This window comes from Octopus sinensis, linkage group LG1 (genome assembly GCF_006345805.1).
Source record: "Octopus sinensis linkage group LG1, ASM634580v1, whole genome shotgun sequence".
In the NCBI taxonomy this organism is placed as follows: domain Eukaryota; kingdom Metazoa; phylum Mollusca; class Cephalopoda; order Octopoda; family Octopodidae; genus Octopus; species Octopus sinensis.
Genome location: NC_042997.1, coordinates 152,284,738 through 152,309,831, shown reverse-complemented (window position 1 = coordinate 152,309,831; position 25,094 = coordinate 152,284,738). Strand labels below are relative to the sequence as shown.

Genomic DNA, 25,094 nt, shown 5'->3' with positions numbered 1-25,094 from the left:
AAGAAACAAGGAGAGAAACTAGCGATCTATACATATATATATACACATATATATACATATATATACATATATATATATATATATATATATATATATATATATATATATATATATATATATATATATAGATCAATAATGGTGGGGTTGTGTTGACCGCACGTGGAGAAATGATAAGTAAGGAAAATTTTTTTTTTAAATGCAGAATGCTCAAATGAAAGAAAATTTTAATAAAATGAGAAATTGATAAAATATATAAATATATATTTATTCAACCGGTTTTCGTCATTGTATGACTTGTCAAGAATATTTATGTTTTAAAAAGTTTTTTTAAAAATTAGAAAGGGGAAAAAAAGAAAATTGCATTTTTATCATTATTCTTTTACAAAAAACAATGCAATTTTCTTAACAATGACGAAAACCGGTTGAATAAATATATATTTATATATTTTATTAATTTCTCATTTTATTAAAATTTTCTTTCATTTGAGCATTCTGCATTTTAAAAAAATTTTCCTTATATATATATATATATATATATTATATATATATATATGTATGTATATATTTTATATTTTCTTTTTGTAACAAATCTCTACTATATATACATATATATATATACATATATTGGCCTGCTCGCTTAGCCAGCGGGGTGGCGTCATTCGAAGGCTAAAACAATGCGAATGCATTGTGACCAGCGATGTGTAACAACATCTGATGGTCTGGTCGGTCACGTGATATACATATATACATATATATACATATATATATTTATATATATATACATATATATATTTATATATATACACACATATATGTATATATATACATACATACATATATATATACACATATACATACATAATTCCTCATCTCTTAAATATAGAACAAATATATATATATATTAACTGAAAACAAAATGATAGTGGGAAAGAGCTACATAAGTGTACACTGTTGATGAAACACATACTTCTAGAAGCACATACTTGCTAGAACTTACATTTCTCGAGAAGAAAAATCAACACCAAGATTTAAAGCATCCAAAACTTTGTCCCGTGCTTCATCTGGGATATGTTTTTACTCATGTATCACTCCAAAAATCCAGGGGCTTTTAAGGCTTATGCAAAGTTTAATTTGCTTTTGATTTGGCGTTCGAATGAGAAGGTTTTTCATAGAGTGGGTTGGGACAGATATGATATTTCAAACGAAGCATTGTTCTTTTAGATAATGCACCAATCCACCCAATGAACTTAAGTTTTCAGATCTCTTCTATTTGTTCTATATTTAAGAGATGAGGAATTATGTACATTATTTACATCATTTACATTCGACGTTTCAGCTGACATACCCTCCAGCCTTCATCAGGTGGGGAACTTTCGAACCTGGGTTCTCATTCATTGCTATAGTTGTTGGAATCGAACTCGGAGTCTTGGGGTTAGTAGCCCGCACTCTTAACCACTACGGCATATGCCCGTGGGCAATTATAGATTGAATTTTAGGGCTTATAAATTATCCTATCCTTCCTTGATACCGGTTCCCATATGCTATTCATATCTACACTCGGTCTACTTAGGAGGTTGTTGCGACCTAGCATATGTGCTGCTTTTATTTTTCGTATTTTCCAGTGGTGTTCTCTGTCTATTATTTTAACTTCATCCTACAGGGGAAGGTGGTTTCCTTTTTTCCATACATGATCAGATATACCCGATTTATCAATATCACCCCGTGTCACAGTTTTGCAATGTTCCTCTACCCTTATTTTGAGGGGGCGGCATGTTTCGCCTTTATATAACCTACCACAGCTGCACAGGATGGAGTACACACAGTTTTTGATCATATTCTTTTCGATTGGTGATATTTGCAAAGTGTTGTATTACTCTTGAATACAACAACAACAACAACATCGAAAAATACCTTAGGAATGAGAACCCAGGTTCGAAATTTCCCAAGACACCTGATGAACGCTAGAGAGTATATCAGCCGAAACGTTGTGTTAACAACAGACAAGATGAGGACAAATATCCGTCAAATGTAAATAATGTAGATAATGTAAATAATGCATTCTTCTACTTGTTTCAGTCATTAGACTGCGGCCATGCTGGGGCACCACCGTGAGGGATTTTAGTCGAACTAATCGACACCAGTACTTATTTTATCTTTAAGCCTGGACTTATTTTATCGATCACTTTTAGACGAACCGCTAAATTACAGAGACGTAAGTACACCAACATCGGTCGTCAAGTAGAGGTGGGCACACACACACACACACACACTCAACGAGCTTCTTTTAATTTCCGTTTACCAAATCCACTCGCAATGCTTTGGTCAGCCCGACGCTATAGCAGAAGACACTCACCCAAGGTATCATGTAGTGGGACTGAACCCAGGGGAATGAGGTTGGGAAGCAAACTTCTTACCACACAGCCACACAAGAATGCTTTTTTTTACTCCAGACACTGAATCAAAATTAGTTGACTCTAAGGCATTATTATCTGAGAAGAACTTCCAAACAACTTACGAAAACAACTAAAAAGGATAAAACCTATAGTTAAAAACTTTTGGGGAAAATTCGCAGGAGTGGCTATGCGGTAAGTAGCTTGCTAACCAATCACATGGTTCCGGGTTCAGTAACTAATGCGTGGCATCTTGGGCAAGTGTCTTCTGCTATAGCCCCGGGCCGACCAATGCCTTGTGAGTGGATTTGGTAGACGGAAACTGAAAGAAGCCTGTCGTATATATGTATATGTATATATGTGAGTGTGTGTGTGGGGGGGTTGTGTGTCTGTGTTTGTCCCCCTAGCATTGCTTGACAACCGATGCTGGTGTGTTTACGTCCCCGTCACTTAGCGGTTCGGCAAAAGAGACCGATAGAATAAGTACTGGGCTTACAAAGAATTAGTCCCGGAGTCGATTTGCTCGACTAAAGGCGGTGCTCCAGCATGGCCGCAGTCAAATGACTGAAACAAGTAAAGGAGTAAAAGAGTAATGGATTCTGTGAATAAAATAGCCAAATCAAAAGATGAAGTGAAACCCTCAACTTTGAAAGGTGATTGCAAAAATACATGGCCACATTCTATCCGTGACAGCAAGCAGAACGTCTACATCAAATTCAGAAAAATATTGTGACACTTGCAAATGATTTAGAGCCTGAGAAATCATATAGGATGGTGTGACTAAGTGGCTAGTATTCTATAAGGTAAGTTTATCTAACGAAGAGCTACAGCTGTTCAAACAGTGTTTCTCAATCATTTTTACCCAAGAATTCCTTTGGTTAGAATTTTACTCTACGGGACCCCGACCATAGCCATTCGCTGTTTTTTAAAAAAAACAATCCTATTATAGTTTTACGGAGATGTACTTGCATAGCAAGTGACCTGATCTGAGATCGTGCGCTGGAACCAAAACAATTGCAGCGTAGAAGGTGTTTATAAGCCATTTAAGAAACACACAAATATCCGTCGAATGTAAATAATGTACTCTTCTACTTGTTTCAGTCATTAGACTGCGGCCATGCTGGGGCACCGCCTTGAGGAATTTTAGTCGAACTAATCGACTCCAGTACTTATTTTCTCTTTAAGCCTGGACTTATTTTATCGATCACTTTTTCTTAAATGGCTTATAAACACCTTCCACGCTGCAATTATTATAGTTTTATTATTAAATATTATAAGGAATTGTATTAGAAAATTTATTTTAAAATATTTTATGAATTGTAGAAGTACAAGTGATTTATTGTACATGAACTTTAACAACGAAATCTTATATGAACCCCTCAAGAGCCATTAGGAGCCCGGTTGAGAAACAGTGAGTTAGAAGAAGAGCAAGCTGAAAATATGGAATTACCGCTAACACTTCTTGTATTGACAGAAAAAGAATGTTGCTAAAGGGTTAGCACTTATAGAGAGGGAAGTCTGCAGGTTTTTTGTTGATAACAAGCCTAATCGTGAACGTAGCATAAAAATGCCAAAAGGAGTTTATAACAAACTCAGTTCCTAATGATGCGCCATAAACACCAAATAATTTTGGAAAAGTTCTTCAACTCTTAAGTAGATGTTGATGATGATGATGATGATGATGGTGATGAAGATGATGATAATGAACTATAAGACAGAAAACAGTGTCCCTAAACTTTCCTGTGACTCTCATTCCATCACCACCACCAACCTTCGCACAGTAGTCAGCATCATTTGTGATAAGGACGTACCCTTATCGCTTATTCCTAAACGTATTTCACTTCAAATATTTTTATGTATACATATTGCAATGTGTATTTTTAGCAGTCGCCTTGTTGCTTGCTTGCTCGCTTACTTTTCCTTTTGTTATTGTTGATCCGAAATAACAAAAAAAATATTGTTAGAGTACATTGTCACTTTCTAATAACTATATATATATATATATGATAACAATTTAATAAATAAAACACATGCATACATACATACATATATGTACATACCTACATCTATATGTATATATACATGCATATATGAGTACAGGACACCACAAATAAACGTAGAACACAACGAGAAACGAAATATATGTATAATGAATGTATGTATGTATATACATATATACATATATATAAATGCGTGTATGTATGAATATGTGTATACGAATGTACGTGTATATGTGTAATGTAATCCCTACACACATACACACACACATATATATATATATATATATATATATATATATTATATGTTACCCACGCATTGACATTAATGTCTGCATGGATATATGTACGTTGTGAGAAAAAAAGAGAGAGAGATGGAGGGAGAGAGAAAGAAGGTAGAAGCGTGTGCTTATATCCACATGTATAACTGCTTAGAATGGAATCACGCATCTATAAAACTTGCCGATGAGTTATTCCATATATATATTGGCATTAAGAAGATTGAAATTTCTATCGAAAAAGGAAACAATAATAACAATCATTTTTTTTTTTTTGCTTTTTAATTAATAATCTTTCCTTGATAATAATTTCTGAGTGTTGCTAACCAAATGATAATAGCGAAAAGAAAATCAGAATATGAAGAAATAAAAAACCAACACAATTAGAATTTAACTTACCTTCCGACTAAGATATTCCCGAATGAGAGAGGCAGTGACTGCCTCGACAAATTGATTGTCAACCATGATGCAGTTAGTAATGAAACTGTCAAAACAAAGTTTTGTTTACGTTGCCAACTTCATTATAGCTCGGCGACATGATTAGGAACAAATCGATTGCGACACCTTCAGGGAGTTATTTAATACGTTAACAAGGGAGGTTACTCTAAAGGGGGAAAAACCTGCTATTTTAATACATTTTACTTTCTGGAATTTTTTGTCCCATTTTATCATCGTCTCGTACTTTCTCCTGAGCACGTATACAGGTGCATACCTACGTGTGTATGTGAGTGCGTGTGCTTGCGTGTGTATGTTTGAGTTTTATTTACTTTCTTAAGAGAATTCAAACCGGTCGCAAACAATGCGACAAGACTTTATTAGTTAAGAGACTTCCCGGTGTTTGTAAATGTATTGTTAAGTTTGTGTTAGTTGAGCTGTCCATGCACACACCGAAGCGTGGGCATCTATTCACCTAAAGAGTCTCAGATGGAGAATCTTTGGAATGTCATACAAATCTTCACTGTGCCACTAACAGATTGGTTTTCAAGGAATCCGCGTCGGTTGCTTTTGTTTATCTTCAAAAAACCTAGTATTTCTATGTTTTTGTGTAAACTTATAGGTACATAGCCTAATGCACCTATGTATAATGACAGGTACAAAATAGACGTCACTGATTGGTAGAAATTGCCGAAATACCAAAATTAAACAAGAAATAGCTTATAAACTACAGAATTTTCTCAAGAACGCCAAGAGAAAAAGATGTTTTATGTGACACATTCTACCAGTATACGAAGTTTAAAAGTGTTTAGTTACAAAGAAATTATTTTTAAAATCTTCCGGTCAAAGTGAAAAGATCCCAAAATAGAATTTATAGTCAGGGTTCTGCATTAATTCACCATAAATGTTATTTTTTTACTCTCTCACTTAGACATTTGATTGTACATTCACATCCGCTGGGCAGCTGATCGCTATAGCCGTGCATGCTATTTGTTCTCTGTCCCATAGAACAATATCAGGCCTGTTAGGTTTGTACCGAATTGATGTTTTTATTGGGTGTTCCACCAGTATTCTTGTTTTCAAATGGTGGATAAATACTAATTCTGACATACCTTTGTTTTATACTTCAGGGCAATCCTTCCTGTGGATTGTATTGTAATTAGTCTTTGCAACTATATCATGCCTCAGAGGCAGATAGTATTTTGTTGACATTTTGGATAGCTGCTGATGATGTGGGTGATATCTCCCACACTGGTTTAACTGAGCCGGCATATTCTATCATAACGTGGAGGTTTGATGGTATTTTTGTCCTTCTTGTTTATCAGGTATTTAATAGCTATCTCCTCTTCCTCATATATTAAAAAAAAAAAACGATAAACGTCGCCCTTTTCAAGCCTAGCCAAGCTCATGGGCCCGGTTTACTGGTTTCTGTGACGTATGTGTTCCCCCCAGTTGGACGGGACACCAGTCCTTCGCAGCGTTATTCAAGAAACAGGAAGAGAGAATGAGAGAAAATTGTGGCGAAAGAGTACAACAGGGGTCGCCACCACCCCCTGCCGGAGCATCGTGGAACTTTTAGGTGTTTTCGATCAATAAACACACCCAACGCCCGGTCTGGGAATCGAAATCGCGATCCTCCGACCGCGAGTCCGCTGCCCTAACCACTGGGCCATTGCGCCTCCACTTGCGCCCTTTTAAAGCCTAGCCAGGCTCATGGGCCCGGTTTCCCGGTTTCCATGGCGTATGTGCTCCCCAGCTGGATGGGTCATCAGTCCATCGCAGCGTTACTCATTTTTGCCAGGTGAGTGGACTGGAGAAATGTGAAATGAAGTGTTTTACTCAAGAACACAACGCATCGCCCGGTCCAGGAATCGAAAACGCAATCTTACGATCATGGTGCTGACACCCTAACCACTAAGCCACGCGCCTCCGCCCTCTTCCTGTATAGCGAAGGTATATCTATCTAGGTGGGTTGTAATGTACCTATCATATGTCCAGGACGGGTTAATCTTCCCGTCAATGCTGTATGTATGTGCAGTGAAGCACAAATTAGTGTGGTCCTCAAGTTGCCGGTGCTACGTCTAGTTTCCCTTTCCTAGATGGATAACCTGGCAAAGATAATAGTCTCTCTCTGTTCGGTTTCGGAGTCAGAGTTATCTTTCTCTTAGGCTGTTTGCCAAACTAAGGCGGATGATCCTAGTTTTAACTCAGTTATACTGCAAGTACGCGGTATCTTCAAAACTTAGCAAGTTCTATGGAAACGAAGGTATAGGCGAGAGGGAGAGTCCATTTATAATGGCCTCCTTACTAGGAGAATATATATATGTCTGCTTGAGTGCGAGTGCATTATACATGTATTGACGGTGTCGTTTTATTTTGTATCTTATGGGCTTCCATTTTGTGGGGACTTGGTTTAGCGGCATCATTGTAAATCCGGTATTTAGAAAATATCTATGGTACCTCGTCATTTAATATCCCCAAGTATATCCTCAATTTTCTTAATGGTTACGATTTTAAGTAAACACAAGAGGAATGGGGAAAGTAATGGTAACAATTAAGGTTCGAAACCAGCATGCAAACTTGATATAAGTTCCACTCATTAAAATTTAGATGAGAATTTAACATAACACTAGAGTGGATTGTGAAACAGTTCTGAGATGTGTTTGTGATTTAAAAAAAACGAAACAAAAAAAACGTGTAGCAATTACGATTCTGGCCATACAGGTAAATCTAGGAGAGTACAAATGAGCCATTACAAACTCGAAGGAAAAGCAAGGGAACATATCAGGGGTTTCAGACAGAAGCAGCTCATCAAGATATCAGATCCCCCTCAGGTCAGACCTACATCTATGTAGATAGATAGACGACGAGATGACAGATTCTTTCCAGTGCTGGATTTACTACTGTGTAGCTGAACGAAAGCTTCAATCCAAATAAATAAATAAATAAAATAAAGTGACCTCATATTGGGTCATCCCATAAATAATGCAGTTTATTCAGTTGCATACTCTAATAGTCGGAAAGGGGCGGAATAAGCTATCTGCATCAACTTGCTATAAAAGCAGGTAGTAATTTTACCTTGTCCTTATTCTTAGTGCAAGTTTTGAAGTATTTGGTTTGTATTGCTGTTGTATTGTGGTTTAAATATTGTTGTACTGTTTAAATACTGTTGTACTATGTTGGTTCCTTGAAGGCAATAAAAAATCGCCTTATTCTTAGTGCAAGTTTTGCAGAGTGCATTTCGATTTTAACAGTTATTTTTTCAAAGCTAAAATGGAAGTGATAAAGAAGCATATTTGGCATATTTTGCTCAATGACTTCAATAAAGGCAACAACGCAACGGAAACTGCGAGGAATATTGATGCAGTGTATGGGGATCAGAAAATAAGTGGATCAACCATTCATCGATACTTGCGTGCCATTGGGAAAGACAGCAAATTGGGTCAATGGGTTCCTCACAACTTTCCGAGTCTAACTGTGCGTAGAAAGTGAACGTCTGCTCTTCTTTACTGTCACGTCTCACGTATGAACCTTTTTAGGACCGAATAGTGACTGGTGACAAGGACTGGGTTTTCTATAAAACTGTCAAGTGCCGAAGACAGTGGGTAGGGAAGGGAGAAACACTGGTGCCCTAGGCTAAAGAAGGTCTTCATCCACGTAACTTGTTGTTATCTGTTTGGTGGGATATGTAAGGTTTAGTCCACTTTAAACTTTTAGACCCAAACCAAATGATACCAAAGATCTACTGCGAGCAGCTTAAGTCAGCGCTAGAAGTAAAATGCCTATCTTTGGTTTCAAGACAAAAGATGTTCTTCCATCAGTATAATGCTCAGCCACATACAGTGAGGATGACATTCCAAAGGCTGGAGCAGTTTGAATGGGAAACGATGCCCCATCCACTATATTCGCCGGACATTGCCCCATCTGATTCTCATTTATTCCGCAGTCTTCAAAATCATTTGGACAGAAAATATAAGAATTCTGTAGATGAGGTCAGAACAGTACTAGAAGAGTATTTTTCATAACAGACAAGTGAATTTTGGATGAGGAGCCTTGCAAGTCTACCACCAGATAAATGGAAAAGCATTGTAGAAAATGAAGGAGAGTATATTTTAAATTTATCATAATTTTGAAAAATAAAAGAACTATAAAAAAAACAGCATTATTTATGGGATGACCCAATATATACTTATATAAGGCAGTGAGTTGGCACAACCGTTAGTAAGGTAAACAAAATGCTTAGTGATCTTTCTCCTAGCACTTTGTTATGAGTTCAAATTTCAGAGAGGTCCACTTTGCCATTCATCCTTTTCGAGTCAGTAAAAGAAGTACTAGTCATACACAGGAGTCGATGTAATTGGCTTAGCCCGTCCCACAGCCTTCCTTGCCTTGCAACAAAATTTGAAACCATTATACGTCTTATATACATAATCCATTCTCTTATAGGCACAAGACCTGAAATTTGCAGGGAAGGAGTAAGTTGATTACATGGACCCCAGTGCATAACTGGTACTTATTTAATCATCCCCGAAAGGATGAAAGGCAAAGTCAACCTCAGTAGCCGAAATACCAAGCATTTTGCCCGGTGTGCTAACGACTATCTTATATACATAATGCATAAACACATGTACCTATATGACAGACAGAAATACAAGACTATTAATAACAGCAATATTATTATAGTACTAAGGTGGTGAGATAGCAGAAACGTTGGCACGCCGGGCAAAATGCTTAGCAGTATTTCGTCTGTCTTTACGTTCTGAGTTCAAATTCCGCTGAGGTCAGCTTTGCCTTTCATCCTTTTGGGGCCGATAAATTAAGTACCAGAAAGTTAGAGGTGCAAGCATGGTAAGAAGTTTGCTTCTAAACCACATAGTTCCAGGTTTAATCCTACTGTGTGGCACCTTAGCCAAGTATCTTCTACAATATCCACTGCCACTTGACAGCCAATGTTGGTTTGCATCCCTGTAACTTAACAGTTTGGCAAAAAACACCGAGAGAATAAGTACCGTAAATTAAAATAAAAACAAATACTGTAGTCAATTAGTTAAAAATAATTCAAGGCAGTGCCCCAGCATGGCCACAGTCTACGATATGATTTATAACTTGGAAGCAAGTGTGAAACTCATCAGCTCACTTTGTAGTGAGTCAGTAGCAGTTTGCAGCAGACATTACCAGTGGATGTTGCTACAGAATGTTCCACGCCAATGAGTGCTGAAATCTGCTATTTACATTGCTTCAGCAAAACAACCATGAGTAAATACTGTGTCATAAAACACCTGAAATATTCAAAATAAACATTTTTCTTCATTCTTATGTGACTGTTTATTGTTTTGGTTAGCATTTTTAAGCATGAAATTGGATTTAAAAAAAAAGCTCATAAATTCTTGATTTTCTAACAAAATATTATTGTTGAGCAATAGATTGCTTAAAGGTCCATTTGAATGGTTATGTAAATGGCTTACAATCACTGTAACCCTTTAAGCATTTAGATTTCTTTGTCACATGTAATGCTTTTTTATTCTCATTGTCTTGGATTAATCATGCACTATCTTGTAGCTTCAAGATTTCAATGGTGCATTTGTTTATTTTTAGAATGGTATAGGCAGGTTTGAGTGGTTGTTTTAAAATAAAACAGGTAGAAATTTGAAGTTGGAATTAAATGCTAAAGGGTTAGATTTACAATATAATCATTTAGCATCTGCTTTTCATGCTGGCGAGCTGGCAGAATCGTTAGCACACCAGGCGAAATGCTTAGCGGTATTTCGTCTGCCGCTACGTACTGAGTTCATATTACGTCGAGGTCGACTTTGCCTTTCATCCTTTCGGGGTCGATTAAATAAGTACCAGTTACGCACTGGGGTCGATGTAATCAACTTAATCCGTTTGTCTGTCCTCTCTGTGTTTAACTCCTTGTGGGTAGTAAAGAAACAGGTTTGATTAAAACTGGTAAGCTGTAAGGCTACACCAGGTTCCAATCTGATTTGGCATGGTTTCTACAGCTGAATGCTCTGCCTAACACCAAACAAGCTGTCATAAAACAGCCATGAGATTTAAGTGCAGTTGCCTGTAATATGCTGAATCTCTTATGCATTTGAAGTTTACATTGGGCACAATATAAGGAATGGCTATATTTCTGCATATTACATATCAAATAAGAATACAAAATTCTAGAGCCAACTAAAATTTTGTCTTTGCTATATTTACTTTAAGAGTGATTCTAAAATCTGCCACCTCAAGAACTTTTCCATTTGTTTGGTGACAATAATTAGGCCGTCAACATTCAGGAATTCCCATGAACAACTAGCCTTGAACCGTTCTTGCTTGCCTGTCCTTACTAACAGCACTCATGCACATGGCTAATACAGGTCTTACAAGTCATTCATCTGTATAATTTCCTTCAGATCAGAATCTTTTTTAAAGGCCTTCTTTGAATCAATGAAAGCTAGATAAAGAGGCTTGCTCGTCATTACAAACTTCAAAAAGAGAAAAAAAAAAACCCCATTTGTACCTTGTCCTGAGAGAAACCTAAATAGCATCTCATTCACATCAATTCCCTTCCTATCATGGTAAAATTGGTATTCAGTGTTGCCAACTAATAGTATATTCATTGTACAATGCTCCTGGTGTTCACTGCAAATCATATCTATTTACATTTAAGACAAAATCTCTAAAAGCAACACTGCATATATCATGAGCTGTCAACCCTTCATTTGATGGGCTAAGTCCACACTCACTGATTTGGAAATGTCTAATTGAACAATGTAATGGCCAGTAAAGCCATGTTAGCTTGTTTAAGTATATTTGGATGTTATAACACTTTTCCACTGCAGAGATAGTCTTGGGAGAAATTTCTTCACTTATACTTGAAAAAAAAAAAAAAGAAGTTTGTCAGTGGTGAATGACGCCATTGGATTGTACGATATTTTCCTTGTTGTTACACTTCGTCAGATATGAAAACCAAATCCGTCTCTAACAGCCGGGTAAGAACAAAATTATTCTTGACAAAACAGAATGTTTGCAGATGTATGTAGAGGTTACGCAAGGAAGAATTAAATAACTGATGTTAACAGAGAAGCATTGAGCAAAAAACATTTGTATGAAATCATTGTAGGACATGGTAAAACCTTTTGCAATAGATACACAAACCATTCACTGTAATATCACCCACAGAAAAATATTCTTACAAAGAATCAATGGGCATTATTTCCAGGAATAAGCAATTAGTAAATATTAAACTTCCAGTCTTTTTTTGTGACACAGAAATACTATTAAAGAAAAGGGGGTTTAATTATAGTGTAGAAAAACCCCCCAAAACCTAGTGTTTATAAATATTATGCATATCATTTAATGTCCGCTTTCCATGCTAGCATGGGTTCGACGATTTGACTGAGGTCTGGCGAACCAGATGGCTGCACCACACTACAATCTGATCTGGCAGAGTTTCTACAGCTGGATGCCCTTCCTAACGTCAACCACTCCGAGAGTGTAGTGGGTACTTCTACGTGCCACCAGCATGAGGGTCAGTCAGGCGGTACTGGCAATGCCACACTTAAATGGTGCTTTTTATGTGCCACCTGCACAGGAGCCAGTCCAGTGGCACTGGCAACGACCTTGCTCAAATGTTTTTCCACGTGCCACCAGCAAAAGTGCTAGTAAGGCGATGAAGGTAACGATCACGCTTGATTGGTGCTTTTAATGTGCCATCGGCTCGGAGGCCAGCTTGTTGCTCTGGCCCCGATCTCACTCGTATGGTACTCTTAGCGCGGATGCCAGTCATTGAATTTGATTTCGATTTCACTAGCCTCAACAAGTCTTCGCAAGCAGAGTTTAGTGTCCATTGAAGGAAGTGGAATGGTTACACCCCTGGCATAGGCCACAAGATTATGGTTTCACTTGTGCTTGCTGAGTCTTCTCAAGCACAGCATATTTCCAGAGATTCCGGTCACTAGTCAATGCCTCGGTGAGGCCCAGATTTTGAAGGTAATACTTCACCACCTCATCCCAGGTCTTCCGCTTCCACAAGTTCCATCAACTGCTAGGGTGCGGCACTTTTTCACACAGCTATCCACATCCATCCTCGCCACATGGCCATACCAGTGCAGTCGTCTCTCTTGCACACATCTGATGCTTCTTTGGTCCAACCTCTCTCTCAAGGCACTAACACTCTGTCGAGTATGCACACTGACATTACACATCCATCAGAGCAAGCTGGCTTCATGCATAGTCATACCAATAGTAGTATTTGAGAATTTAAAGAAATTGTTAGGTTTAAGAGAATACTAGATTACCCGAGACCCGTTGGGTGACTGACGATTCAGGTTATAAAACATTGAAGCTGGTTTCAGCATTGCATTGAAATGAGTTAATTTTATGATGATTCAGTTAAATATTCCAGTTCATTCATGTCATCATGGGTCTGGTTTACAAGCTCATGTAAAAGGTTTTATTGATTATTTGCAGCATCTAATAGACATAGAATTTCTGTGGATAAACTTGAACTTCCAGAAACAGTATTTATTTATGGCATATGTACACACTTCTAGAAAAATGCAAAAGGAATTGTTATATAATGTAAACATAAAATTAATGGAATCAATTTTCCCATTTAAGGGTTATGTTACTTTCGGAGTATTTTCCCCATTATGCATGGTTAATTATGAAGGTACTCCTAAAAAAAAAAAAAAAAATCCCCACAAATCTGTGGTCCAATTTACACAAAACTCGTTTTATTCCATTTATATTCACATTTTAGGAGTACCTTACTTTTAGAGTATTTTCCCATGATGTGCCTGGTTTGGCTGCATTAAATTACAGACATGTATGCAAACAAAACTGGCATACTTACAGATGTGTACCCCACCAACATTGTTGCCTCATAACTTCCAGAAAAATGGTTACTTTTTAATGAAATTTTCAACAAATACCACTTAGATGTTGTAGATTCAGAGTAAATAGGGATTTATAGGAAAAAGTTTTTTGAGGTGGTAGGGAGAGGAGTTCCGGAAAATTCACATGATCCAAATTCTTTCTCCCCTCAAAGAAATTTTATACAAATACCTTTCAAATGGTATAGATTATGATAAAGAAATATATGGGGAAAATGAGTTTCGAAAAACTGGAGTTTTGGATCAGGAAGAAATATATTCAGAAGAAAAAGTGATTTAAGGGAGATTTGGCAGTTGTTTCTAGCACATCCCAAGGTAACCCCCATTTCTTTTCACTCTTGAATGTATTGATGTTTTTCAATATTTTCCTCCCCATAAATACATGTATATGGTATAAAAAAAAAAAAAATTTTTTTGGCAACCTCACTGCCTGCCCCCAATTACTTCTGTTTATGAATTAAAATATTGGAGAGCCTGAGGTCATTGCTGGCATTTATCCAGTGATATGTAAATGACAATTCATTTTAATAGCATACTTTTCTGTTAGAAAATGCTTTCCCTTACACGCACACTGACTGATTGAGGTAAGGATAAAAATTGAAATTACAATTTTTTTTTTGCTTATATTACACTAATGGACCACATGTGTTACGTCAGCATTGTTCCACAAAATGTGTTTAATGGGAGAAAAAGAGAAAACAGTAATACATGTGAGAGTGAAAACGGAGTGTGGTTTGGGATGTGCTAGAAACAACAGCCAAATCTCCCTTGAATTGTACTATTTTCCTCTGAAAGTATTTACAATTTTTTTTTTTAACCATAAAGGCTCCTCCCTTGGCCAAAATCAGTCCAAAGTGGGATGGTGAAGAATTAAAAAAATTTTCCAAACTTTTTTTCATATAAAGACATTTTGAAGTCTGTGGTGAAAAAGAGTGGGAAAAATCTGTGAAAACAGTAGTTTCAACTTATTTGGTCTTCCAAATCCAATACTCCTCATAAAAAGTTTCCCCATAAATTTTAAGGATCGTAATCCATGCCGTTGGAAAGGTATTTGTATAAAATTTCACTAAAAGAAATCCATTTTCCTGAAAATTATGCGGGAAAAAAATTGGCTCATGTAAATTTTCCAAAACTCCTCCCCACCCACTCAGAATTCTTTCTCATAAATCTCTGAAACCACAGCATCTAAATGGTATTTGTTGAGTGAAGGGCAAAAACTCCAAGCTTTACTACTTAAATTTGTGGAAACAAACCCTCACGAAAGTCTGTATCTCAGAAACCTGTAGTCAGATTTACATGAAACTGTTTTATTCTGTTTGTATTCACATTTCAGGGGTATTTACTTTTAAGATTATTTTCCATTATGTGCCAGTTTGGCTGTATTAAATGACAGACAAGCCAGCAAGCAAAGTTTCAGTAGTAAATAGATAGACAAAACCATTTTCACAGGGAAAAGTAAAACAAAAAAGACAAATCACAAAAACTTAGAAATTTGAGAAATAGTGAAACAATAGTGTATTTTGAGATATTTATTTATCACAATCTTCAAAATGATCATATGTACAGAATATTTGGGAGTTTCTGACAACGTGTAAGAAAAAAAACTCTACAGTTCTTTCACATGCTAGAATGGGCTATAAATCAGTGATAAAATATAGAACATTTTGTTTTCAGGTAGAAATGATTTCAATGATTTGTGGCACATGATGAAGAGGAAGAGACCAAGCACTGACAGTGAGAAGCCTCAAGAGTTTTTGCTTAAATGAACATAATGTATTAAAGTGTAGAAGTTATCATTTAGGTAGCACCCATGATTTTTCCCTAAACATAGATTTATACGTAAAAAAAACCCCAGCAGACAAAGCAATGGAAATAAAAATTAGAGAAACCTAGCTTAAAAGAAAAACTACTAAATTCAATAACAAGCAAAACACAAAAATACACTCCCAAATCGCTTCCAGTAGACTCCCAATAAGTTAATTTTGAACATGAGTTATGGTGATGTCAGTACTTTTGAACATGTAGCTTTGCACACATCTTCATGTATCACTGGTCTGCAAGCTCATAAAATTAACAGCGTCTTTCTTCCTCTCAAGTTCTAATTTATACATAATAGTATGCCAGAATCTGCCTTAGACTAACAAACAACATTAGGATTCAAATTTTCCAAGTATATCAGAATCTCTGAATAGGAAATATTCCTGCAAAAGAAAATAAAAACAGTTAACAATGATTTAATAATAACATAGTAAGCAAAAATAATCAGCAAATAAGAAATGAAATGAGTAAAAACGTTTAAAAGCCCATAAATCAGTCCTGCTGGTGGAACATTAAAAGTACCGGATCTTTTTGGTTTGAACGGCAGTTTTTTCTAGCGGCGTCATATGAAATTGTCACCCATAATTATGACCCTAGTATCGATCTATTGCATTTCAATCTGTTTTAGGGTTAGGGTATCTTTTTTTTCTTCAGAAATGTAAATAAACCCAATCTGTTTCTCAAACGAGGGACATATTCATAAGGCACAGAATGTTTTCACCTCAATAGACGTCATTGATTGGTTGAAATTTCAGAAATTGAAGAAAAAAAAACAACAAATATCTTACAAACTATAGAATTTTCTCAATAAAGCCAAGAGAAAAAGATGTTTTATAAACACATTCTACCAGTATACGAAGTTTAAAAGTGTTTAGTTACGTGGAAATTATTAAAAAAAACTTACGGTCAAACCGAAAAGATCCAAAGCACCTAGTACACACTGTAAAGTGGCTGGGATTAGGAAGAACATGCAGTCATAGAAACCAAACGAGACTGGAACCTGGTGTAACTCTCTGGCTTACTAGCTTTGATCAAAACCGTCCAACCCATGCCAGCGTGGAAAACAGATCGTCACAGGAAGATGGCGATTGTTTAAAGACCCAAGGGCAAAAACGTTTCAGCTATGATCCTCTGATCAGTTCAGGACTACATTTTCTCATGAGTCCCTTTTAAAATAAATATTGTAATTTTACTTTTGTCTGCTATTTTGATAGTCACAGGTTCTCAGAGCTAAGTATTTAACCAACAAAAGGTAAAAACAAAACAAAGAGAGGTGAATTCCAACAGCTACTCAGTACACCAACTAGATATTTTCATGACAAGGAAAGCTAATATCAATAAGAAAACTCGAGTTTCAACTTCCAGAACAAGGGAAGTAACTCTTTCAATGACATTAACTGGAACAGATAATTGCTACAATCTTCGCCGTTTAATCAAGCACCTATGCATTTATGCTCCCTGGAGTGAGAAATCTAAACTTTGGATCTTGGCCTTTAAAAAGAGAAGAGAAAGCTAAAAGGCCAATGACACTATTTTTCTGTACTTCACATTGAAGACAAAGAATTTGAAATATTAAAACATTCTGCTCTCCATAGCATATGTCATGATAGAGAAAACTTATAAACAGCCATAGAAACTTTAGCAGAAGTTTTCCCTAGTAACTTTTCCACAACTTTACTTTGAATATATCTATATATATAAACTGTAGTTGTGTGAGTGTCTGTCCCCTTTGATTTAGATTCCTAACTACTCCCACATTTTGCGGTGCAGTTTAACCAAATTCGGGTATCTTATAGTCGTGATTCATATCGAGCCTGTCTGAGTATTAGCGCACGTCTACGATTTTAAAAATAATTTAACATCATTTTTTATTCCATTTTAATGCATAATTTTTCGTGTGTCGATGGCGGCGGAGTTGGCGTCCATGGTCACACCTGCACCTGTTTGCTTCTCCCCTTCTTCTTTCCCTCGTGAAGCTGTGGGGAAGGGAGTGTAAGGAAATCAACGTCGTAATGCGTTGTCAAGGAGACCAGCGTTCTTTTAGAACCACGACTTCATGGCTTGAAGACACCAAAACAGAAATGGCTAAGAAAGCCCGAATTGGCATCTATAAGGGAAGTAACTCTCTAAAAATGCTTATATAGTTATTTCCCTTACAAACCCGAGCAACGCCGGGCGATACTGCTAGTCACTGATATTTCAAAACTAGAAGCTGTAAAATAGTGAGTTTTTAGATACTGGAGCTACACGGGTTTTTTTAAAAAAAGTTTCTTTCCTTTAACATTCAGATTACTCTTGTTAATGTATGGCAGTGGTTCTCAACCAGGGTTCCCGCAACGAAGTAGTAAATTGGGGATCTTATTTTAAGGACCCCTGAAAAAAGTTTTGCTTTAGATATATGTATTGCAAGAAGCAGTTAGTAACATTTTACATAGTTCAGCTTACACAAGTTAATGTGCTAAAAACGAAATAATTCCGAAAGAAGTTTCTTGTAAAACTAGTTTTAAACACCAAATGGCTATGGTGGGGTCTACCAGAATAAAATAGTAATCAAAGGGATCCATAGATAAAAAATGGTTGGGAACCCTTGAGATATAGCTTATTTATTCAGTTTTTAGTTACTCATGCATTATCTAGAAGCTTAGAGATCTTAATGATATGATTGTTTATTTTCAGAATGATATTGTAGGGTAGGTGTGATAGGTTGGATATGGCCAGAATATTTTGGCCGGTTTAAATGCTAAAGGGTTAACAGTTAAAACACATCTCACCTTTTTGTCTAATTCTACTTTTGTGCCACCATATTCTGGCAATAGGACAACATCACCAAACTTGACAGTAAGTGGAACAGTACTGCCATCCTGTAAAACAATTGCAAAAATAAATGCATAAAATAGCAGCTAGATACAGTATTGTTTGAAAATGTAAATTATTCATACTATATTTTGCATGTAATCTTCAATAATCCAAATAGAACTGATAAAATTATCTTGTTTCTCAACTCTGTAATTAATAAACGCTTAGAATATCAGTGGCAACATTTTCAGTCTTATGACATCTTTTTATTGAGCATACATAATCCATATAAAGTACATGTCCCCATCAACAATTATTATCTCACAGTAAATGCTTTTAATTTCCAGCAATTTACTAAACTTATCTGCAACATTTTATCAACTAACTTTACAACTCAAATAGACCATGACTTTCCATGGGTTGGAGAGCTGGTTCCTTTTCAAAGTTACTATCTTAAGTGTGTTGACAGACCACTTAAACATTGCAAATCTGATCTACTTTCTACAAGTAGATGCCCTTCCTATCAACCAACTACTTTTTGTATTGGGGGGCATTTTATTGAGGTTGTAATATTCTCAGCAAGACAAAGACTTCTAATTACACTTTCTCAATTCATTCACTAAAAACACTTTACAGAGTGTACTTGGTACATTTTATCCTGGCACCAGTTGCTTTGTATTCCTTAAGAACACTCATCATTCTGTATTCATTCAAGGTAACATACTTGAGATTAGTGTGCATGTGTACAAAGAAACAGTCACTGGAAAGAGCTAATAAAAAGATAGAGTAATAGAAGCACAGATGAATAAATAGTGATGGATGCCATGCCTTCATCAGTCACACAACAAATGAATGAATATAGGGAAGCAAGTGGGTACCAAAGACAGGGGAGAGGTATATTGGATCAGAGATGCAAAAGCATGTGTTTGTGCAAATACACATACTGTCCAGTCTATGCAATTAACAAATTTAGCATTGATTTCATTATACTTGTACAAGACAATGATTTTTTATTTGACACTGTGTCACTAATTATCTAAGTCCTGTCATCTCCATGGGGTTCAACATTCTGATTGCATTCAACACTTCATCTTGAGTCACTACTCAATAGATTTCATCTGCTTTGAGGGCCCCACGCTTCTTTATACAGCTGACACCTTCTATACATATCACACACCCATAACAGCAGTCTTCCCTGTTGCACACTACATCTGATCCTCCCTATGCTCAGCATTTCTTTCAGCTCATTTGCATTGTTCATTCACACTGACATCAAAACATTCATGCTTCATTCAACTCAATTTGCCAAACAACAGCTACATTCAGAGCCCACACCGCACCACTAAGCAGTATTGAACTTCCCACACAAGCAGTATACAATCTGCCCATCATCTGCATGCAGATGATGCTGGGGAGTAAAAATGCAAAAATAGAAAAATACATACTTTAGCTCTGCCTCCTGGACCACATGCCACCACTGTTGCCTGGACAACCTTGCCTTGAGACTTCTCTGGGATCATGAGACCACTTTTAGTTTTTAGTTCAGGCAGAAATCGCTCCACAAGGACACGGTCCAATAATGGTAAAAACTTGTTAAAAGCACGAGCCTATAATAATAATAATAAAAAGTCTTATGTATGATTCATAAATTTATTACAAATGGCAGATTAGCAAATTATATTTTAGAAAATTACAACTGTAATACATAATCATCAACAGGTTTCAACATAACTAGCTCACTGTAGAGGCCAAATTCCAAGGAACACCTTTTAGCCTTTTATATTGGGAAGACAATCTTAATTTAAAACAGCTTGCTTACAAGTAAACTCAGTGACTTGACATTTCTAATAATGTAAAAAAAAAAATATTACTATGCATTTATTGCAACAGGTCCAATTTAAAAAAAAAATCTCATCACAAAGAAAGTCGTTATCTATGACCTTTGAAGGCCTGCTGAGACCATGTGAAATTAATAGGCTGATGTTCAATTTGAGTATTATTATGAAGTTAAAAGATTGCAGGAAAAACAATTAGAAAGGCAGATGATCTGTAGTAGAAGGACTGAGATTAGTGGGAGCATCAGATGAACACAGCAAGCAACAAGATGGCTTAAGTAATAATAGCATTTTGCCTATAATTAGGTGTATATACTTTCAATTCAAACGTGGGTTTATATGCCTTGCTAATTATTTCATTTTTTATGTGCAACAAATCAGATAATTAGGTGCAGACATGACAGTGTGGTAAGAAGTTTGCTTCCCCATCAAATGGTTCTGGGTTCAATCCCAATGTGTGGCACATTGGACAAATGTCTTCTACTATAACACTGGGCTGACTAAAGCTTTTTGAGTGGATTTGGTAGACACTGAAAGAAGGCCATCGTGTATCTCCTTGACTTGACATTGCGTGATAGTCATAGATGAGCATTACTGTCACACAAGTCATGCATTTCTAGTAATCTGTGAGAACATATCAGGCCATAGGGAAATATTACCTTGTGCAGAATTAAGTGAGGCTTGGCAACAAGGACACTCAACCATAGAAAAATCAGACTAAGCTTTGCCCAACACATGCAAGCATGGAAAAGTGTGTATTAGAGCAATTATGTGACCTGGCTGCCACTTTAAAGCAGAGCTGATAAGAGATAATCAAAAACCACCAAAAACCTATATATTTCAGAGCATCATCGAAAAGTACTCCCTAATAGACTGGCTTAACCCTTTAGCATTCAGATTAATTTGTCAAAATGTAATGTTTATTCACATTGCTTTGAATTAATCAAGTATTATCTCAGAGCTTTGAGATTTTGATGATGTGATTGCTTATTTTTAGAATGACATTCTAAGGTAGCTGTAGGTCATATCTGGCAGGTTTCAACATAAAGCAGGACAGAATATTTGTGCTGGATATGGCCTGTTTAAACACTAAAGGGTTAAAGTCGACCGTGGCGGAATTTTAACTCAGAATGTAACAGCAGATGAAATACTCAGCATTTCGCCCGGTATGCTAACACACATGTATATTCATTTTGAAATTTAATAGTAACTAACGAATATGATATGCATTCAACAGAGAGTCTATCTGCACTGATACTATATTGCTTAATTACAATTTTGTTTAATAGTCACAGTATTTAAGATAAGAATGTTTTTTTAAAATTTTTTTACATTGGTTCTCACACGTAGATATATTTGCCAATAACTGACAAGTGATGTAATTTCTTTATTCACATCGAAAAGTGATTACATACACAGGACCTGACCATCTATCTCCAAACCTGAGGCTCCTTAACTTCAAGTTCTCAACACAGTTGGCAGAAACAGATGATCAGCTGGATTAAAGTTTTCTAGTTCATCTTAGTTTGGCATACAAAGCAACAGAACTTGGGTCAAAGTATACGTTCAACCAGAGACATCTGCTTAATCCTTAATCTGACAATTTCCTTGATACCAAAGAAAAGAAGTCATTCCACCTAGCACCTGCTGTCACTACAATCAAGGTGCTACTGGTTCCAGAATGCTGGGATCTCCAACTTTCAGAAACATACTTTATTATGCTACTGAGCTCTGCAGGTTTTGGCAACCTAACACAATTCTGTTTGCAATATAAGCAACAACGTTCAGTTACCTATAAGATTGTAACATTTGCACCCTGCTGTTTCATATATTCGGGTGGCCAAGTGAACTGCGACATGTGCAATGGATCATAATGAAAAAGCACTGATCTACCACCACTGGTCCTAAAATCTAGTTGCAAACACTGAATTCCTACGAACTGATCAATAAGTAAGTTGGCCTCAGTTTTCTTCACATCTGGTCTATACAGTGAATTACTTGTCTCATTTTAAATAGATTAATAACGACCATGAGTTTATATAGTTACTTTTGTTTTTAGATCCCCAGGAAGGCATTCATATCTATCTATCTATTTCTTTATACATATATCTATGCTTATTGAATTTAAAATTTTGAAAACGTGTTTTTTTGCATATTCGTAATCTCCGATATCTAAAACATAAGAATCGGGAATATATAAAAAAAAAGTTTTTTTTTCAAGAGAGGTGCGATTCAGGTATGAACCGAGTAAGTCCTTGAAAGACGGTGCCCTAGAACAGCCGCGGTCCAATGTCTGAAATTAAGTAAATGTAAGTCATAACCTAGTTTTCGGGAGCGGAGAATTTTTAACTAAGATAAGTTGACCTTTAAACTACCCTTATGAGATAAAATTGTATAAACCTGAATTAACGAGTGATAAAATCATTTAGGGGATCAAATCCTTATCACAAGTAATGCTTCATTATAAAGAGACTTAAAATTGTTTTACCTAACCCAAAAAAACGCCCGTAGATAAAATATAGTTCGCAGATCCATTATGAGATATTAAAAGAAAAAAAAAGGTCACAGTAACATAACACAAATCGTAATAAATAAAGGGGGGCGAGTGGGAAAGTTAAACAGTTAGCCCGTATCAAAAAGAAAAGAAAACGTTATCATAATACTTTTAATAAAATCAACTTCACTAAAATTTCATTATCGGACACTATTTTTTAAAGGGTTGTGATTTAAAGTTAGCTTTACAGAACTCGACACCGAAATTCGTTTTTAAATATGAAAACACGAGACGTTGAAGGTTAATTTCATTCGCTCTATTAGGTTTTTTGTTGATTATCCCGTAAATGTTGGGAAAACTGAGTAATTCTGATGTGCTTGCTGACAACTTCAATTTAAAATTTAATATTCTTTTGTACTTTATGCACAAGGCCCAAAATTTTGGGGGAGGGGACTAGTTGATAAGATGACTTCAGTACGCAACTGGTACTTAATTTATCGATTCCGAAAGGATGAATGACAAGAATAATTTAGGGGGCCAAATTTAACAATACTGATTTTTGGCAATTTTCCGGAACCTCCGTATACGAAAACGGGGTTTTCGGCAATTTTTTTTTTTTTTTTTTTAATTAAACACATTTGGGAGAAATGGGTGGGGGTGGGGCTCTAAGTTGACCTCAGCGGAATTTGAATTGAGAACGTAAAGACAGATGAAATGCCGGTAAGCATTTCGCCCGGCGTGCTAACGTTTCTGCCAGCTCGCCGCCTTTAATTTATAATTTAATATTACAGTGGAACAGAATTCGATCGCACAAACGAGGAATGTCTTTAAAACAAAGCCAATAAAATTAGCATAAAGAAAAAAAGTCTTTTTCAAGGGCATGATGAGTGTAAATGGATAGTTTCGGAGTTCGTTTCACGTGGGCGAAACAGAAACACGTAATCTAAGAAAAAAAAAATGTATATTTATATAAGATAACGAACGGAAAGGGTATTCCTAAATGTTGTAGCCCTCTTTAATACCTCAACGGCTGTATAGTGTTACATGCACGAATAGCTTCAGTAGACCGTTCGCGTTAATTTAGGGCGTCCTTACGAAGAAAGATCTTCAGACCCTAACTTAGTTTCGACAAGGTCAAAAATTCAATGTCATACATGAAGGCAATGCATAGCGAAAAAAGGTGTGCACCAAGCGAAGGTACCCTAAAGGTCAACAAAGGATTAAGGGAGTATTTTAATATGTAATTAAAAATTTAGAAAACAAACGTGTAAAATGATTACAGAATATTATGAAACACTTCAGAGATAGTTGTCTTTATATCAAATAATTAAAAGCACAGGTCTTACAAAAAAGTCACTATTTACACAGAGGCATATATTTCAAGATTTATATATATTTGAAGAATTAACTTTTAATTATTAAATCCAATCGAACATTTTCTTTTTAATGAGACGAATAGAAAAGCAACAGATTGAGTTACATAAATATAGGAGAATAGATAAAAATGAATTAAAACAGAGTAATAATTTACATTAGCGTAAATTATTTCATGTTGGATTACAAATTTGTTTATTATTTTAACTTCGAAACTTCCCATTGAAAAAGCGGACCTAGCTAGGGTAATAATAGCAAAAGAACAATTACCCCAACACCGGTTACCATAATTTTAAAGAGAATCTATCTACAAAGAACAGAGAACACGTGGAAATTATCACAAGGTGGGCAGGAAACGTTCTTTTACATAACTCATTCATTTAGCGGTCGCTGAAACATAAACACATCAATAGACATATCAGATGTTTATATGCATTGATGAAACACACATACCATTGTTGTTTTTCTAAATTCAAGGTTTGGTTTAAAGCAGACAAAACTTCAGGACGACAAGAATGTTCGGACGTGATTTACTAGTAAATAACTAGAAGGATCAATGACCGGCCTTTCCCATGCGCGGCTTATGTATCAATGCGCAGTCGCAATGACCTGTCGGTAACTCCAAATTATCCGTATTCATTCTTAGAAGCTTCTAGAAATGCTTAGTGTAATTAACTTTAAAATGACTTACTGTTATTATTTTGATTTACAATTTTGTTTAATAAACGTAACACTTCGTAAAAGTGGTTTAAAATATTGAACTCCAAAAAGTCGAGCAGTATTTCTAGA

At 36.0% G+C, this 25,094-nt stretch overlaps 2 protein-coding genes across 3 annotated transcripts in view; both read right to left on the bottom strand.

Annotated features, from left to right (window-relative positions):
* The window catches only part of LOC115215742 (probable ubiquitin carboxyl-terminal hydrolase MINDY-4), a 112,647-nt gene extending 107,394 nt beyond the window's left edge, over positions 1–5,253 (bottom strand). For both annotated transcript variants that reach the window (XM_029785039.2, XM_036505686.1), the window contains exon 1: positions 5,065–5,253. In XM_029785039.2, the coding sequence (XP_029640899.1) occupies positions 5,065–5,130 (66 nt within the window). In that variant the 5' untranslated portion in view covers positions 5,131–5,253. The remainder of the gene's footprint in view (positions 1–5,064) is intronic.
* Positions 5,254–15,562: 10,309 nt separating this feature from the next.
* On the bottom strand, positions 15,563–24,917 carry LOC115213838 (10 kDa heat shock protein, mitochondrial). The gene is made up of 4 exons (XM_029782770.2): positions 24,759–24,917; positions 20,048–20,209; positions 18,578–18,667; positions 15,563–16,189 (listed from the first exon to the last, which is right to left on the bottom strand). The coding sequence occupies exons 1-4, from the start codon at positions 24,759–24,761 to the stop codon at positions 16,139–16,141; spliced, it is 306 nt and encodes a 101-aa protein (XP_029638630.1). The 5' UTR covers positions 24,762–24,917; the 3' UTR covers positions 15,563–16,138.
* Positions 24,918–25,094: the final 177 nt, after the last annotated feature.

Bases quoted from the DNA above. Each gene is read 5' to 3' on its own strand.
- LOC115213838 (XM_029782770.2), bottom strand. The intron at 18,668-20,047 runs GTATGTATTTTT...ATTGTTTTACAG, and splicing joins GTCCAGGAGGCAGAGCTAAA to GATGGCAGTACTGTTCCACT. The intron at 16,190-18,577 runs GTGAGATGTGTT...TTTCTTTTGCAG, and splicing joins AAGTAGAATTAGACAAAAAG to GAATATTTCCTATTCAGAGA.